This window comes from Rhipicephalus microplus, chromosome 1, assembly GCF_043290135.1.
Source record: "Rhipicephalus microplus isolate Deutch F79 chromosome 1, USDA_Rmic, whole genome shotgun sequence".
NCBI classification, from domain to species: Eukaryota; Metazoa; Arthropoda; class Arachnida; order Ixodida; family Ixodidae; genus Rhipicephalus; species Rhipicephalus microplus.
In genome coordinates, this window is record NC_134700.1 from 208,894,624 (window position 1) to 208,910,913 (window position 16,290).

Here is a 16,290-nt window from a genome sequence, read left to right on the forward strand (position 1 = left end):
ATATTTACGCATGAGACCGATCAATAGAGACAGAGAGAAAGAGAAATGAGCATGGGTTCATGCATGGCTTTTTTACAATAAAAGACTTTGTGACAAAAAGAAAAAAAAAGGGGGGGGGGGGAACTAGAAGGACGGGCATTAAGATAGCCTATGTTTGAAGAAAGGAAACCAAATCTTATGCTTTTAATGTTGAATGTGTTCTGTATCAAAGTAGCACTCGCTAGAATACATGGCTTTCGACGTCCGAACAGTACAGCAAAAACTGTGTTTGGCGCCTCAGCTTGTCCCAAGCACAAATGAAATGCTGTCACAGAAAACTCGGGCACATATCAAAACGACATTATACTGGGCAATTTGGTATTCCATAGCTTTGTTGTTTCAATATTCACATCTACTTCATCAGCTTTTGGGCCTTAAGGCTGCTCTCGTGATACGACCGAAAAATAAAACTTAATGACCTTTTGTGACACCGTCGTTCCCACAACCAACTCTGCGTGAAACCTCAGAAGGATCAGACCGTAGAAGCACATGTGAGAAAAGCCGAACTTATACCAGTACTGTTTGAGGCCTTCCCATGTGAACAAGGCCATTCATTTTATACTCGTAAATTAGTAATGCTGTAAAATTTTCACTAAAGCAACTATACTCAATAAGCAAATGCTTTTGCATTAAAGGGACACTAAACAGCAAAACGATTTTCGCATATAAGTAAAGTACAATTTCATAATCCCGAAAACATTACTGCGACACGACACTTTGTAAGCGAGAAAAAGCGTGAAAAAAAAAAAAAATACGGCTGGCGACGCCACCTTGAGATTCCCGCTCTAAACACCGTGACGCAAGAAATTTTGAAGGCATCTACTGGATTCTAAGTAGCTTCCAACCGATAAAAATGAAGTACATAGTAATCTGTGGGCGCCATAGACTTAGTTTCAGAAAATTTCATCGAACCAATGCCACAAAGGTACTACAAATGAATTTTGAAAGTTCTGACATCACGTGTGGAGATTTTGGGGTGAGACTAAAAATGAAACTTCAACCTTGATTTTCTTCGCTAATAATGAACACATAATAGTGAAACACATCGAATTCAAGTTTTTGGAGTGCATTTTGTCAATCTAAACCAAGTCACTGTTTCTTTTTAGTGTTTAAGAGAAGCAAATCACAAGACCCTGTCCCCTCGATGGTCTTAGGCAACTTAGAAGTGCGGTTTGGGCTAGTTGGTATGACATGACAGTAGATATAGCACAAGAACAGAATGACGAGAAAGTTGTCTTCGTCTCATTTTTGTCCCTTTGTCGTCGTTCTGTTTTCGCCCTATATCTACCGTCTTAGGCAAGTTTCTAACTGAACTGCAACTAAGGAAGGGGATTTCTCCCACAGTGTGCAACACAGTTGGCTATAAAGGACGGGCCTTAAGCAAAACTGGTGGCTCTTACATCTGCAAAAATGTGGCTTTTCTTGGAGCTCGGTCCCAATTGAATCCTGTTTGCCATTAACTAAAACAAGAGAGCCAAAGCTAAGAGCTACAAATATCAACACTGCAGTTGAGCAGGTTTCAGGAAAACGATAATAAAATCCCATTTACAAAGGTTAACCACCAACATGCAGTGAACATATCTTCCTTTTTCTTTTTGTTTAGTAGCTCCCTCCAAATATAATGCTCTGGCTGGCAATCTGAGGCTGATCATATGACAGAAAACTTAAAACCAACTAGGCGGCTTAAAAAAAAAAAAAAAAAGTGGACGAAGGTGCTTCAGCAAGACAACACACAAAATCTAACTCAGAAGAATTCAGTACGTAGCAATGCGACAAATGTAGGCATTAAGAATAAAAAAGAATTCCAGTACCTTTCTGTAGGGATAACCACTTTCACTACTGCGTTGGCTAATATCTGCAGGAAACAGCATCGCATCGTACATGGGACAGATGAGATACTCATTAATATTAACATTCGATGACAGCAGTAAGAGAGAAAAATAGAAAGCAAAGACTACGCAAAGCAGTGTTACACGAAGAAATGCAAATGAAATCAATGTGTGCCTGTGTATATGAGACGCGTAAAGCTACAGAGGCGAAAAGATGAGCCTGCCAACACATTACGTCATTTGTATGACACTACACTACAGGCATAATTCAATGGTTAATTTCTTTTACTATCCTTATCCACTGCTGCAACATGCAACATTAATTTGTCTTCTAAAGCTGCCAAAGCGTTCCCTCTATGGAGAGAAGCAAAATAAGGGTCCAGGCACGATACAAGCATAAGAATGCATTCAGCTTTAACATGTGGAGATAGCGGCACGATATAGTAAACGACAAGTCAATGCCTGTTCCGCAGTCAACCTTTGAGGAGAGTTTTTATGTTTGATATGTCGCAAAAAACACACACTTACAAAAATATGACTTTCATCTAAAGGCATCCTCACAACCTAAAGTTCCCCTTTGTGCAGTAGGCAAAATCTATTCAAGCCTAGTGGCATTCAAGACTCTGACTGACCTCATCAAGCTCATCGGGCGGCATGGTCAGAGGGTCGATGGGCCTACTGGGTTTCCGTTGGGGCTGGGCATTAAAGGGAAGGCCCGATGGAGGTGGCGGCAGCGTGAGCTCCACCATGGCTGGTGGGATGTACACTGGGTGTGGGGGGATGGGCACTGCCTTGCCCCAGCCCATTTTCATCTCAAAGCCCATCACATCTTGGCCTGGAACAAAAGAAACCGCAAGCCAGAGACTAGTTTCGAAGCTCCACATGTCCATACTACATGCTGCAGTCTTGCCTCTCATATCAATCCATAACTGTAAGACTCTACGTCATATGAACATACTGCAATCAACACTTGGACGATGAGCAGAGCCCTAGCTGGCACTGTGGTTTCTATTTCCAAGAAAAAAAAAACCAAGTCTATTTCCAAGAAAAAGAAATGATTTTTACCATGCCAAAAATTATGAACTATGAGGTACGCTGTAGTAGAAAACACCGAGTTAATTTTGACCACACAGAGGACCCTTTGATGAGCAAAGGGTCCTGTGCCCCATTTGCTATGCTTAGTTAGCAGTCCTAACCTTGGCAAAGCAATGTGCAAAAGCTTTATTGAATGGGAACTTGAGCACATTTACTCCATTGCACAAGGCACATTTGCATATACTTCTGTAAGGCTAAGACAGAAGAAGTTAAAAATGAAATATGGATAAAGATGTGTGAGATGACGAGTTTCTTTATATTAGAAAGCCATCAGTATCTGAAGAAGGAAAATGCATCAGGTCTTTAAGAAAGCAGAAAGCTGGGGGAAGAGGTGGGTTGCATACCACTGAGATGCTTGATCGCACGCTCGCCATCCTTGCGATTCATGTAGGCAACAAAACCACAGTTCCGCTTGCGCTGGCGTTCTTCCTGTGACCGAGGCCACATAATCTTGACGCTGGCCAAGGGCCCGTAGCGACCAAATATCTCACACAGCTCCTGCTCTGTCATCTTGGGGTTTAAGTTTCCCAGATACAAGTTGGTAGTGTTGGGGTCTCCTGTGTCAAAGCTCCCCAGGCTTGGATAACGGTAGTCATCCGCTGCTTCCCCACAAAGAACAAACAAAAGCCACGCATTACAATTGTACTAAGGTGTGCATGGCTAGCTGTAGAGTGCGTGCATAAGCATGCAGTGAGTATTTTATATACAGTATGTCAATTAATAAATGCAGTGCGAAAATGTTATACTAGAAGGTAATTTCTAAACTTCCAAGAGTGAATTTGATGATGTTCGTGCAAGGCAAACAAATTTTGATAAGTACAGTGCTATTGAGACTAAAGTTCATAAATAAAATGGGCTAAGTGGTTCCAATTCAGCACAAGCTGTGTTTTTTATCTACAAAAGAATCCCAGTAGAAATTAATCACTTAAATGATATTGCTACTGTGCTGTAACAGCTGTTTTTCCATTTGGTTGATTTTGGAGACTGCTGCACTCCAACACATATTTCTCATTAAACGAGACACCTGTTAAATGGAACTAATTTTCCTGGCCACTTCTGTTTCTGCTTAACCAAGTTCTACTGCAAATTTAAATAACAGTTTATAATCTGTCTACTAAATTCAGCTCAATTTCAAACTGCAATATCAAAATTACGTGAGTGCATGAGAGAGTAAGTTAACTTTCGAAATGGGGGGGAAAAAAAGTCTCACCAAGCCTCATGTTTAGATCACTGTCACCCTTTTTAAGTTGGTCCTTAAGGGCACCCTTCATTTTGTAGCGTTCCTCACGTTCCTCTTGGATGCTGTAAATGAAAGAGCGATGTTCAACACTCAAAACCTTTCACATAAGCATGCGCAAAATTACTTGTTCATTTGTCGAAGTGTTTCATGTGTAAGCAACGTAATCATCCACAAACTGCAATGAGATGAACAAATTCACTCAAGTACATGCCCATATGCAAGAATTATCAAGATTATAGTACTAAGCTATGCGGTAATGGATTACTTCCACAAACCTTTCAAAAACGCTGACCCACAGGTTGTGGGATAGAATCCCGGCCGTGGTGGCCGCATTTTTGATGGAGGCGAAAAAGATTGAGGCCCATGTACTTAGATTTAGGTGCACGGCAAAAAACCCAGGGTAATTAAAATTTTTAGAGACCTCCACTATGGCGTCTCTTATGATCACATGGTAGTTTTGGGGCATTAACAATTATCAACTTATACCTTTTAAAGACACCATAACATCAGTTATGTCAGCAATATTTGATAAAATGGCCAAATGAAAAAAAAGCTGTAATGGAAGGAACTACTTCTCATAGTAATAAACCTTAATTCAATCAGAACTGCTGTCTTTGACTCAATATTTTTGTTTGTACAACACATTTTTCAAAACACCAACTGACTGATGATTTATTGGTTGGTTAATTGACAAATTCTGATGTGCCATAGCAACTCCAAAGCGAAGACCAATGGCTCCACTTATATACCCCTTTTCCTGAGAGGCTATAGAATAATTATGACATTTTTCTTTCACATGGATCTATTGAGCCGAAGAATGCAATGATATTGCACAGGCTATAGCTTTTACAGGTACACAAGCACAGTATAACTTCTTTACAACAGACCTCCATAGTGAAGATAATTTGGTTTGTTGTAAGATGAACACGAATTGATGAGGAGAGGCCTGAGCGATAGGCCTGTTGTAAAAGAAGTACAGTGGTGGAAGTGGCTTTTGGCATTTCGGAGCAGCTTTCGGAGCAGGAAAAATGGAAGTTTGGAGCAAGAATTAGTGCGCTTGGAGCACAAAAATGTCCTGTTTGTAGCAAGCTAACTACTGTTTGGAGCAGTCTCACCGCAGCAGGTAGGTACCGATATGTGCATGGAACACGACAAATAAATTTTATTTTAAAAATAATTGCATTTATTATTGATCGTATATTGCACTTAACAAATTTTCCAACTAAAATATGAACACATTTACTGAACACACAACATTTGCAGAATGCCTGCCATTATTGCACTATCAGGTATCATTTTACAGTTATTACAATGCAATACTATCCTGACGGGAAGAGTACCAGAGGCTTGGAAGAACGCTAACATCATCTTAATACATAAGAAAGGAGATGACAAGGACTTGAAGAATTACAGGCCGATCAGCTTGCTCTCTGTAGTATACAAGCTATTTACAAAGGTAATTGCTAACAGAGTAAAGAAAACATTAGAATTCAATCAACCAAAGGAACAAGCAGGATTTCGAACAGGCTACTCAACAATAGACCACATTCATACTATCAATCAGGTAATAGAGAAATGCTCAGAGTATAACCAACCACTATACATAGCCTTCATAGATTACGAGAAGGCGTTTGATTCAGTAGAAATATCAGCCGTCATGCAAACACTGCGGAATCAGGGCGTAGATGAAGTATATATAAACATTCTGGAAGAAATCTACAGGGGATCAACTGCTACCATAGTGCTTCATAAAGAAAGCAGCAGAATACCAATCAAGAAGGGTGTAAGGCAGGGGGACACAATTTCCCCAATGCTATTTACCACGGTTTTCAGAAGCCTAGAATGGGAACAGTTAGGGATAAGAGTCAATGGAGAATACCTTAGTAACCTGCACTTCGCTGATGACATTGCATTGCTGAGTAACTCGGGGGACGAATTGCAACTCATGATTACAGAGTTAGACAAGGAGAGCAGAAAAGTGGGTCTTAAAATTAATCTGCAGAAAACGAAAGTAATGTACAACAACCTCGGCAAGGAGCAGCGCTTCGAGATAGGTAATAGTGCACTTGAAGTTGTAAAAGACTATGTCTACTTAGGGCAGGTAATAACCGCAGAGCCGAACCACGAGATTGAAGTAACTAGAAGAATAAGAATGGGGTGGAGCACATTCGGCAAGCACTCTCAAATTATGACAGGTAGATTGCCACTATCCCTCAAGAGGAAGGTATATAACAGCTGTATCTTGCCGGTACTTAGCTACGGAGCAGAAACCTGGAGACTTACAAAGAGGGTTCAGCTTAAATTGAGGACGACGCAGCGAGCAATGGAAAGAAAAATGGTAAGTGTAACCTTAAGAGACAAGAAGAGAGCAGAGTGGATTAGGGAACAAACGGGGGTTAAGGATATCATAGCTGCAATAAAGAAGAGGAAATGGACATGGGCCGGGCATGTAGCACGTAGATAGGATAACCGCTGGTCATTAAGGGTCACCAACGGGATTCCCAGAGAAGGGAAGCAGGGTAGAGGGAGACAGAAGGTTAGGTGGGCAGATGAGATTAAGAAGTTTGCGGGTATAAATTGGCAACAGCAAGCACAGGACCGGGTTCACTGGCGGAACATGGGAGAGGCCTTTGTCCTGCAGTGGACGTAGTCAGGCTGATGATGATGACTATCACAGAAAAGCTCTCACTACATGAGTCTTTAAACAGAGTACTTCAGCTCTAAAAAAGAAGTAAACATCACAGTGACATTCACATTCAAACCTCATAACTTAGACTAGTCCTATAGGCGTGCACAGCTTTTCTTTTTCTTTGAAGCTTCAAGCTTGCTAAGACTGCTAGCAAGTTTTGCCTGACCTTCATTGAGCAATGCCTGTCCACTTTCAATATCATCAAACTTCTTAGCCTTCATCCCTTTTGCAATAAGCAGTTCTGCATTGGCTAGCATCTTCTTAGCAGAATCGATATCTATCTGTATACTTCGCTGCTCATCCACTTTGCTTCCTACGGAGTCTTGGTGAAGCTTGGCTTTCTTGGCTGAGGGTTCACATTCTGCAGACAAACGTTCTTGGTACTTTTTAAATGAGCCCTTTACCGCTTTAATCATGTCAGGCTTTATAGGAACGGCTGAGGCATCTTGGTCATACCGGCTACAAAATGATTTAGTAGCACGCAATCCATTTACACTTGCAATTGAAAGGTTACTTCGCTCATGGAGAAGACGGCGATTTTCACTAAATCCCCTTTCAACGTCAGCATTGCCATGCGCAAGCGACAGCATAGCTTTAACGAATTTCACTGTTCGGGGGTACTTGGGACCACCGTCTTTTGACAAGAGGCTGAATATGTGTTGCCACGCATCGTCGAGACGCTCGTGTGGATTAGAGGAAAACTCTTCTGTGGAGAGGAGCGTTAGTTCGTCCATCAGAGCAGACACTTCCTGCGGTGGTACCACTTCTGGCACTTGTTGTGCCAAATTCCTGAGTGCCACAATGGCGCTCTCCTCCTTGACAGCACTTGGATGAATGCTCTTGAGATCTTTAAGCACCTGATTGCCAAAGGGCAGCCTTGAAAGCAGATACTTCGCAACGTGAATGTAAAAGCTACGTGCACCTATTCTAAACATCTTCTTCTCTTCAGGCGTGAAAGAATTAATGGAATTTTCAGTGTCTCCACCAATTTCAACTACCTGTTTCCAATTCGCAGAGCACTCTACATTAAGGGATTGAAGTTCCACTCCTGTGAAGTCCCTGTATGCACCGATCAGTAGGAAACGTCCCAGAATTCTTTTCACAAGCTTCACCATTTCTTCATACAATATATGGAGGAGTGGCTCCCGTCGTTGAAATAACGTCAAGAACTCAACAAACACATCTGCGACATTTCGAAGAAAGATTGCCTTGGGAAGTAGATCCTTTTTCATTAGATTTTCCTTCAGGCGCCTATAAATATTGCCACCCGCTCGACTTTTTTGTTGGGCACCCAGAACTGTTTCTTTGACAGCTTCATGTTGCTGGATAAATCGATCCAAAGCTGAACTCAGCGTCAGCCATCGCGAGCTCACATGCCGCAGAAGGACATTTTCAGGCAAGCCTAGGAATCTCTGTGTTGCCTTCAGCGTAGCACTTTGTACGGCTGAATTTTTGAAAAAGTGATATATGTCAAGCAACGTTGTTTCTACAGTATCACCAAATGCTTCGAGACCTTTTGCAAATGCATTATGCACCTTGTGCAAACTACATTCACCAATGTCCAGCAAAGCTGGATTCACATCTTCTTTCAAACGTTTTTTCAAACTTCGCATGACGTTGGGCCCGTCACTGTAAAAGCAGAGCATGTTCCTTGCAGGCAAATCTTGCAGGGCTTCTTTCACATGTGCCAGCAAGATTTCTGTTGTTGCAGAGCCCAAGTGATAAGAGCGCAAATGCTCAACAACAACACGCTTCTGTGTATCAGAAAAATATCTGGCCATCACGTCCAGCTGTTGGCAGCGTTGCTCTGGGAGCGGTGTTTCGTCGATCTGAATTGTGTAATATGTGTGTGGCCTGTTCAGTTCATCTGTGACTGCCTTCTTAAAATATGGACCTAGGCCATCTGAAATTATGTATGATAGCTTCTTCCTACCACACTGGAACTCCTTGGCTATTTTAGAGTCTGGAAACATCAACGGCATCATCTTCGTTGCTACATCTCCGTATGTATAAGGGATCCCAGACAACGCCACTCCAAGCGCAAAATAAGTATCTGCTCGAGCAGCACGGTCTGCCTCCGAAAGTCCTGGCCCAGTTGCAAAGCATGATTCCAGCTGAACTTGCTTAGTAGCAGGCTTCTTTAGAACACCAGAAGCATCTCTATGTTGAGTGCACAACTCAACGTGACTTATTGGCAGCATGACGCTTGACAGCCGCTACACCATGCTGTGCACAGTTTATGATAGTGTTGCAGATGGTGCAGAACGCTTCCTCTTGTTTTATCCCTTGTCTGCACCAAACAGAGATGATGTCACCGTTGGAATCAATCTCATTGAGCACTTGGTTATTAAACTTGCTTTGACGACCTGAAAAAAAATGTTGCCCTGATCAGACAAACTTCTGATAATACAACTTAAACACAAACTTGGATATCTATTTTTGCAAATGCACGGTAAATCGAGCAAGAGAAAATAGTGTCTGAAATTTTGAGGCAAAACTATTACCAGCGTTGTAAGAATCGCCTTCGCGATGCCGTTCTACAGAATTAAAACGGACTCCAAACAACGACAAAATCGCCGCGCCACAGGCGCCTCTCCGCGAACGGAAAGTCGGGCATGTTGCGCCTGATTACGTCCCACTACCCTCAGATGCTCGCGCTCAGTCCTGCCTGGTACAAATGCGCGCGATTGCTTACATATTAGGAGGCGCAATTCCGACCGACATCAAACCCCGCTGCGTTCTCGCTTGGCTTCTCCGTGCACACCGCTCCGCCGCAACCGATGTACTTTAAAGGTCAATTGCCCACTCTGATATCGACTGAATTCAAGCTCTGGTGTTCCCTGCTTGGTGATGCGCTGCCACACTATAGCACAAATATTAATTGAAATAGGTATCGCAAGGCGCGGTAATATCATTATACAATGCTATGATTATATAAAAATTTACGGCAACAGGCGCGCTGTTAATTTTCACAACCGCGTTTCATATGCTACCGACCAATTTTAAAAAATCCAAAATTCAATATATTATGAGTTCAGTCAGTACAGATAAGCGCGATATGGCCCAGATCAAGGTTACACGATATTAACTTCATGCGCACATCAATACATAACACGTGGCTGCTGATGCCGCACGGTCACTTCGTACGAACTACTGCCGCTACTGCGCTGAACCGTGCTGCGTGGAGACAGTTACAAATCTCAAACAAACAATGTAAAATAATGAGCTGTGATCCCGCAATACAAGTCTCCACGAATAACTTGCTAATAAATGCACCTATTGGCATTTGTGCCTTTTATATTTTTGTTCACGTCAGTTCAGAGCTAATAATGTGCGATATAAAAATAGGACTTATGTCGAACAAAGAAAAGACGAGCCCCTCGATAATTCCGGTACTTTTAGGGGCTACTGGTGTCACAGCAGGGGACATCCAAAGCAAATGCGCCCAAAAACAGCACGAAATGTGCGTCAAAAACGCGACAATAAACAGTAGGCTTAAAAGCACAATAACATCAAGGGTTTTACAAAGAATAACAATCGGAGGCTCGAACACTTCAACTTTAACTTTTCAAGCATTATATCCACATCAGCCAACACAAAACAGGCGTCAACGACACAAGTCACAGGCTTACCTTTCCTCGTGAAAGCCATTTCGTTGCCTGCCGTAACGGCCAATGCGCCCAGCACGTGTGACTGGTGCGACGTTCTCTGGCCACTAGCCAACGCTTCACACTCGGCTAGCAGTGGCTGAAGATAGGCTTGGCTTGGCTGCTTTTTCGGCACTGTTTCGGTTTCGGAACCATTGGCCGTGGAGGCACAAAACGTTGGCCTCGGCGCAGGCATGGCGCAATATACGCGAAAAACAGCCATTTGGCGCAGCATGTAGCAGCATTTCTGTCTTGGCGCAGTTTGGCGCAATTGGCGCAGCACTTCCATCACTGGAAGTATGAAAAATCCAATACTGGTACAACAGACTTTTACGAAAACATTGAATGGGTCTGTTATAGTCAGACAAAATTACGAGTTTAAATGAATTTCTCGATGAAGGCATAAAACATTGATTTTCCGAGCCCCACATTTTCTGTTTTTGTAGCCGTTTTCCTGTCTGGTTCAACTACGTAAAAATGCTGTAAAAACTTATTGCACCTGCCATAGTTGCAATAATTATAGCAGAAGTAGCAAAACAAAAAAGAAAGCATTTTTCAAAAAATCAAAGCTCCTCAACTTCAGCCTTCATGTGCACGCCTCCGTGCTTGCGTCACGGAGGCGTGCACATGAAGGCTCCCTAGATGTAATATATTTAAAAATTTATTAATTAATATATTTAAAATCTAATATATTGAATGATTTATATGTGAGGTTTAACATCCCAAAACCACCATATAATTATGAGAGACGCCGTAGTGGAGGGCTCCGAAAATTTTTACCACCTGGGGTTCTTTAACGTGCATTCAAATCTGAGCACACAGACCTACAGCGTTTCCGCCTCCATCGGAAATGCAGCCGCCGCAGCCGGGATTTAATCCCGCAACCTGCGGGTCAGCAGCCGAGTACCTTAGCCACTAGACCACCGCCGCGGGGCCTTAAAAATGGTACTCTGTATTTGAATTTTATAAGATTCATAATCATAATAACTGCACCTTTGCTCCTGGCTTGTATTGAAGTACTCAAGACAGGACCAGTAACTAGCCACATAGGCTAATGGTCCAAATAGTTTTGTAGCAATTTTTTTATGTTGACTGAATAAACACATACACACTGAAGTGTTTCCACATTCTACATCCACTGCATGGCCAGTCAGACCAGCTTCGAACTAAACCTGTGACCTCATTTCCAACAGCAGAATATGTTACCGACTGAGCTATTACAAGCATACCAGCACTTTTAAAGTAGACTACAGTCGAGAACTGATATTCCGGACCCTCAAGAGACCACGAAAACGCCAGGAAAATCAGGCAGTCCAGAAAAACGAATGCACGTGAAAACACACTTTTTTACAGGCATTTTTCTCTGAGAGAGGATAACGGCAGGAGTACAAGATTCTCTTTGGAATCCAGAGAATGCATCGTTTAGGCAGCTCTGAAAGGAGCTGTTTGTTCAAAAATAAGAAAGGAAATCCAATAAGACCAGCGCTACCTCATTGGTCAACACTTTGGCCCCCAAAAGTAGCAGATTTTCTTCGGCACCGCATTTCCCTAGCCCGCAATCATGTCTGCCTCAATTTTAGTTAACATCATGCTGCCGCTGTACACTGATGACAGTGTCATTAGTGCTCGCGTCAACTCCGAGCTCGTTGCCTGTGTAGGCGCTGCCTCTTCGACGTCGTTGTCGAAGTCGTCGTGATCACGATTTCGTGATCCGTCAATTCCGCACACAGCTCAATGTCTTTGTCAGTATCGGCGAAGCTCTCAAAGGTTATCCCGGCTGGAATTGAAATGCCAGAAGCACGCAGATTGTTGAAGGCAACATCTGCGGATCGAAGTTCGTCACACATGCAGTTTTTTTCCGGCGAGACGGCCGTCTCGGTGTCCAATGTGAAGACTGCGTGACAAAAACAGTTCTGAAGAGTCTCTTGTGTAAGCGCCTTCCACGAGTGAGCAAACATGTCGACGGCAGACCTGAGGTCAACAGCATAGCTTTTCCCGCTGTCGGAGCACACCAACATGCGGATGAGCACGCGTAATTGATAAGCATGCTTCAAGTCGCGAATCACACCTTGGCCCATTAGCTGCAGAATTTCTGTGATGTTTGGCGGCACAAATTAAATCTGTACAGCCTTTAGGTCCTTGATGTGGCCCGGCGCAGCACAGTTATCCACAAACAGCTGCACTTTTCGATGTGGCTGTCCGAACCTTCTGTCGAGCCTGCACACTTACACTTCAAACAGTAGCTGCTTCGGCTTCCCTATTACAAGTAACGGAAGCTTCTTGCTACCTGGCATGTTGCTGCCAACGAGGACAGTGAGCGGCTCCTTGCTATGCTTGCCGCCGTGGCTGGGGTCACCATCAAAGTCAAGCGTTTTCTCTGGCAGCAGCTTGTAAAACAGTCCAGTTTCACCGCAATTGGAAATATTGTCTGGTAGAAACTGCTGAAGCAAGGACTGCAGCCTTCCATTCTAATATTTGGCGTCTACGGAATCGTCGTGCCGCTTTCCCCGCACATCTTGAATTTCAAGTGATTGCGGCTCTTGAAATAGCGAAGCCATCCATCACTGAACTTGAAATCCTTCACGTTCATCCGAAGCGCAAAAACCTCCACCTTCTGCTTCAGGATGTCACCTGACACAAGGATTTTAATGGTGATCATGGCATTCAGCCACACGAACAGCGCTGCCTCAAGCTTCGGGTAAACACACCGACTCGTATTTATCTTTGCAGCCCCGGTTGATCTGACAGCCAGTTCCAAGATCTTCGCCTTGCTCTTCATGAAGTTCGAAACAGTTTGCTTAGAAAATCTGAACTCCCTCCCCACTTCTGCCAGTGACCGGCTGCTTTGGACTTGTTTGATGGCGGCTTTCTTTGCCATTGTAAGCATACGAGAGGGATTTGTGCGCTTCGAAGACACGTACAAAGACAAAGGAGCAGTTGGTGCCATCTCGTAACGGCGAATTCGCTTGACGAAAAAGCAGTGGCAAAGAGCTAAAAACTGGTGGATGCGGATGCTCAGCACACAATCTACCGCACAGCTGACAGAACAGCACGTTACGGCTATGGCTGGCATGTGCTAGATTGCAGCAATAGTGGTTTCAAGAGTACGGCAGCCACAGTGCTGCTGGCCACACTGGGCCACACCGGCAATCCGAAGTTGGGTTCAAAGGCAAAACAACCACAATGGCAGCGTTGGTGGCGACTTCTAAGTCCGCGGCTAGCGGTAGAGAGTTTGGAAAATCGGATCGCGAAGGCTATAAGCGTCCGAAATTTGGGACATTTTAATACACTGATTCTATGGGGAACTTGACGGTGCTGAGAATAGGTTTGGGAAATCAGGCATGTCCGAAATTTCAGGTCCGAGAAATGGGTCATCGACTGTACACGCCTGTCGTGTGTAAGGTTCCAGGTCTCAAGCAGACTCCTTTATTTCTTCATAAGCGTGTTGTATAAGATATTCCCATTTTAATCCTTCGGTTGTTCCTTATCTTAATGCTTCTTGTAATACGAACATTGCTTGCTATTTTTATGGCTTTCTCCTACTCCGCTTTTGAAAAGTTCCTTCAATTGATGTACACAGCTGTGTGAAGAGCATGTTTTTTACCCGATCTACAAGTTCCATTTCATGTTTAAGCGAGATAGAATTCTTAAAAAAGGGACACAGAGAGAGAGAACAAGCAGATACTACCACTGTTTCCCATGTGTTAAGCACTGAAAATTGATTTATGAACTGTTAGGTGCTAGATTGGCAAACTAATGGTACCTATAATATAGTAACCCATCAACCCAAACCACACCAGCCATTGTTCTTGCCATCTATTGTTACTTTTTCTTTCTTAAAAAAAAAACGCCCCAACTACAAATAACACTTAACATAATAAACAAAACCTGCATTATAATGAACTTTACTTACATCTTGAGCTCCTCTTTGAAGAGCTCCAGGTTGCTTTTCTTCTTCTCTTTTTCTTTCTTTTTTGCCTGAAGCAGAGAGACAGCCATTTATGTATAAATAGTCTTCTTATGCAGGCATGCAATATCCAAAGAGAGGGACGGAGAGATAAGACTGCAATTTTAATAATGATATAAACACATTCCATTTTCCAATTTTAGACAACCTGCATTATTGAATGGCTGTACTTTACATCTGGAAGTAAGACATACAGCCAAGCCCTGGTGTCTTTAAATCAAAGCGGCTAACAGCCTTAGCGATGACCAAACGCACTGTTTGAACTTTTGCCCTATTCCATGTTTCTGAAATGTCATGAAATACTATTATTTACGTGCACCACCCATAGCAGTGCACACACTACCAAGTACTTGCGTTACTTCAAACATGTAGATATACATGTGTCAACTGGAAGACTATCACACTGATTTCAATGAAGACAACAAACCGACTCTTAGGTGAACTATCAATCCTAAACTAGTCAGTGCATGCAAAGAGGAGTTTCACCCCTCCTTTCAATAAATGTTATATGATCTTCTGTATGACAAGGGCTTAATTTGTGCAGCAATAGATTTGTGTCTACTTATAATAGGATGGCTTGAGAACTTGCTGAGGAGACTTCATTCGGTTCTGACCAAAATTAGGGTGGATGGTCAAAAATGTGTCCAAGGTACTGGATTATAGCCCACAGGTTTTGCCAACCTTAATGAAAAAATGTTACAGGGCCACTCACCAGGCCCCATACCGAATTTTAGTTAGACAGTGGAAGTTGTTGGGTGTCCGATGAGGAACAATTTGCCACAAAAATTTTTCGAATCGGTTCATTACGAGCGGAGAAAATGGGTTTTTTGAAGCGGCGCGAAACGAGGGTGAGAGGAGACGAGCTCGAAACCCTTGCCGCTCCTCTGCGTAGCCTTCGCAAGCCAAACCTCTTCCCCACACTCTCCAGCATCCGACCAAGAGGTGACGTTCGCATGACGTGCCCGAACAAGCCCAGTCCCCGTGCACGCGAGCGGCGTTGCTTTGTTGACCAGCGTTATTTTGTGGTCTTCTGCCTATTTCTGCGGGATTGTTTGAAAATGCTGGCTTAGACGTGGTAGAGTAAATGAGCACAATGAGTGCGCGAACGCGTAGGAGCGTTCCACGGTAGTCGTCTGCTCAATGCGCTGACCGCGGGAACCCGAACGCATGTGAAACGCTGGCACATTAGCCCCACATCTCGTAGCATTTCACGAAAAAAAAATGTAAGAAAAGCGTGCACAATTTTTTATTGCGTCTCATTATTTATTTCAAGTTTTATTCATCTCTTAAAGCAACAAATACATAAACTACGCATGTTGCGTTAAATAATTTTTGCCATGTCACGTGGTATACAGTTGACAACGTCAGAGCAGAGTCGTCTGCGTAGAGGACCAACGTGACCGCAGTGCTGTGTACGTAGGGCTATTCCTACACCCACGTCAAGCCCTCATTCTCTACGCGTGCGCCGGTAGAGGGAAGGGCAAACAGCTTTCATCTTGAATTTTGACCCATTTCCACGGCACGTTGCGTTGCAAATTTTGGCAGACGTGATCATGAACGCCTTGTCTGCGCACTGTGCTTGTCAGCTCAAAATTGTCAAACCTGGTGAGTGGCCCTTTAAGATATAGGAAAAGGCTTTGTGCACTGGCTGATAGGTTTTCATTAATACAGAATAATTAAATGCCAATTTATCGCTAGCAGCCAAATAAAGCCCCAACCCTATTCCATCAGATGAGGGGGTCATTTAACAAAGTAATACTATATTGCAATCAGCAGGATGAAAA

The 16,290-nt window shown here is 43.2% G+C and overlaps 1 protein-coding gene across 2 annotated transcripts in view; it reads right to left on the reverse strand.

Moving 5' to 3' along the window:
- Nucleotides 1-16,290, reverse strand: part of LOC142804734 (U2 snRNP-associated SURP motif-containing protein) — a 64,706-nt gene that overhangs the window by 41,344 nt on the left and 7,072 nt on the right. Inside the window, exons 5-9 of one of the 2 annotated variants that reach the window (XM_075891138.1) lie at nt 14,453-14,517; nt 4,174-4,265; nt 3,308-3,562; nt 2,501-2,703; nt 1,851-1,894 (exon numbers count right to left, since the gene is read on the reverse strand). In XM_075891138.1, the coding sequence (XP_075747253.1) occupies nt 1,851-1,894; nt 2,501-2,703; nt 3,308-3,562; nt 4,174-4,265; nt 14,453-14,517 (659 nt within the window). Of the gene's footprint in view, nt 1-1,850; nt 1,895-2,500; nt 2,704-3,307; nt 3,563-4,143; nt 4,266-14,452; nt 14,518-16,290 lie in introns of both variants that reach the window. The other variant, XM_075891137.1, reaches the window with a different exon arrangement.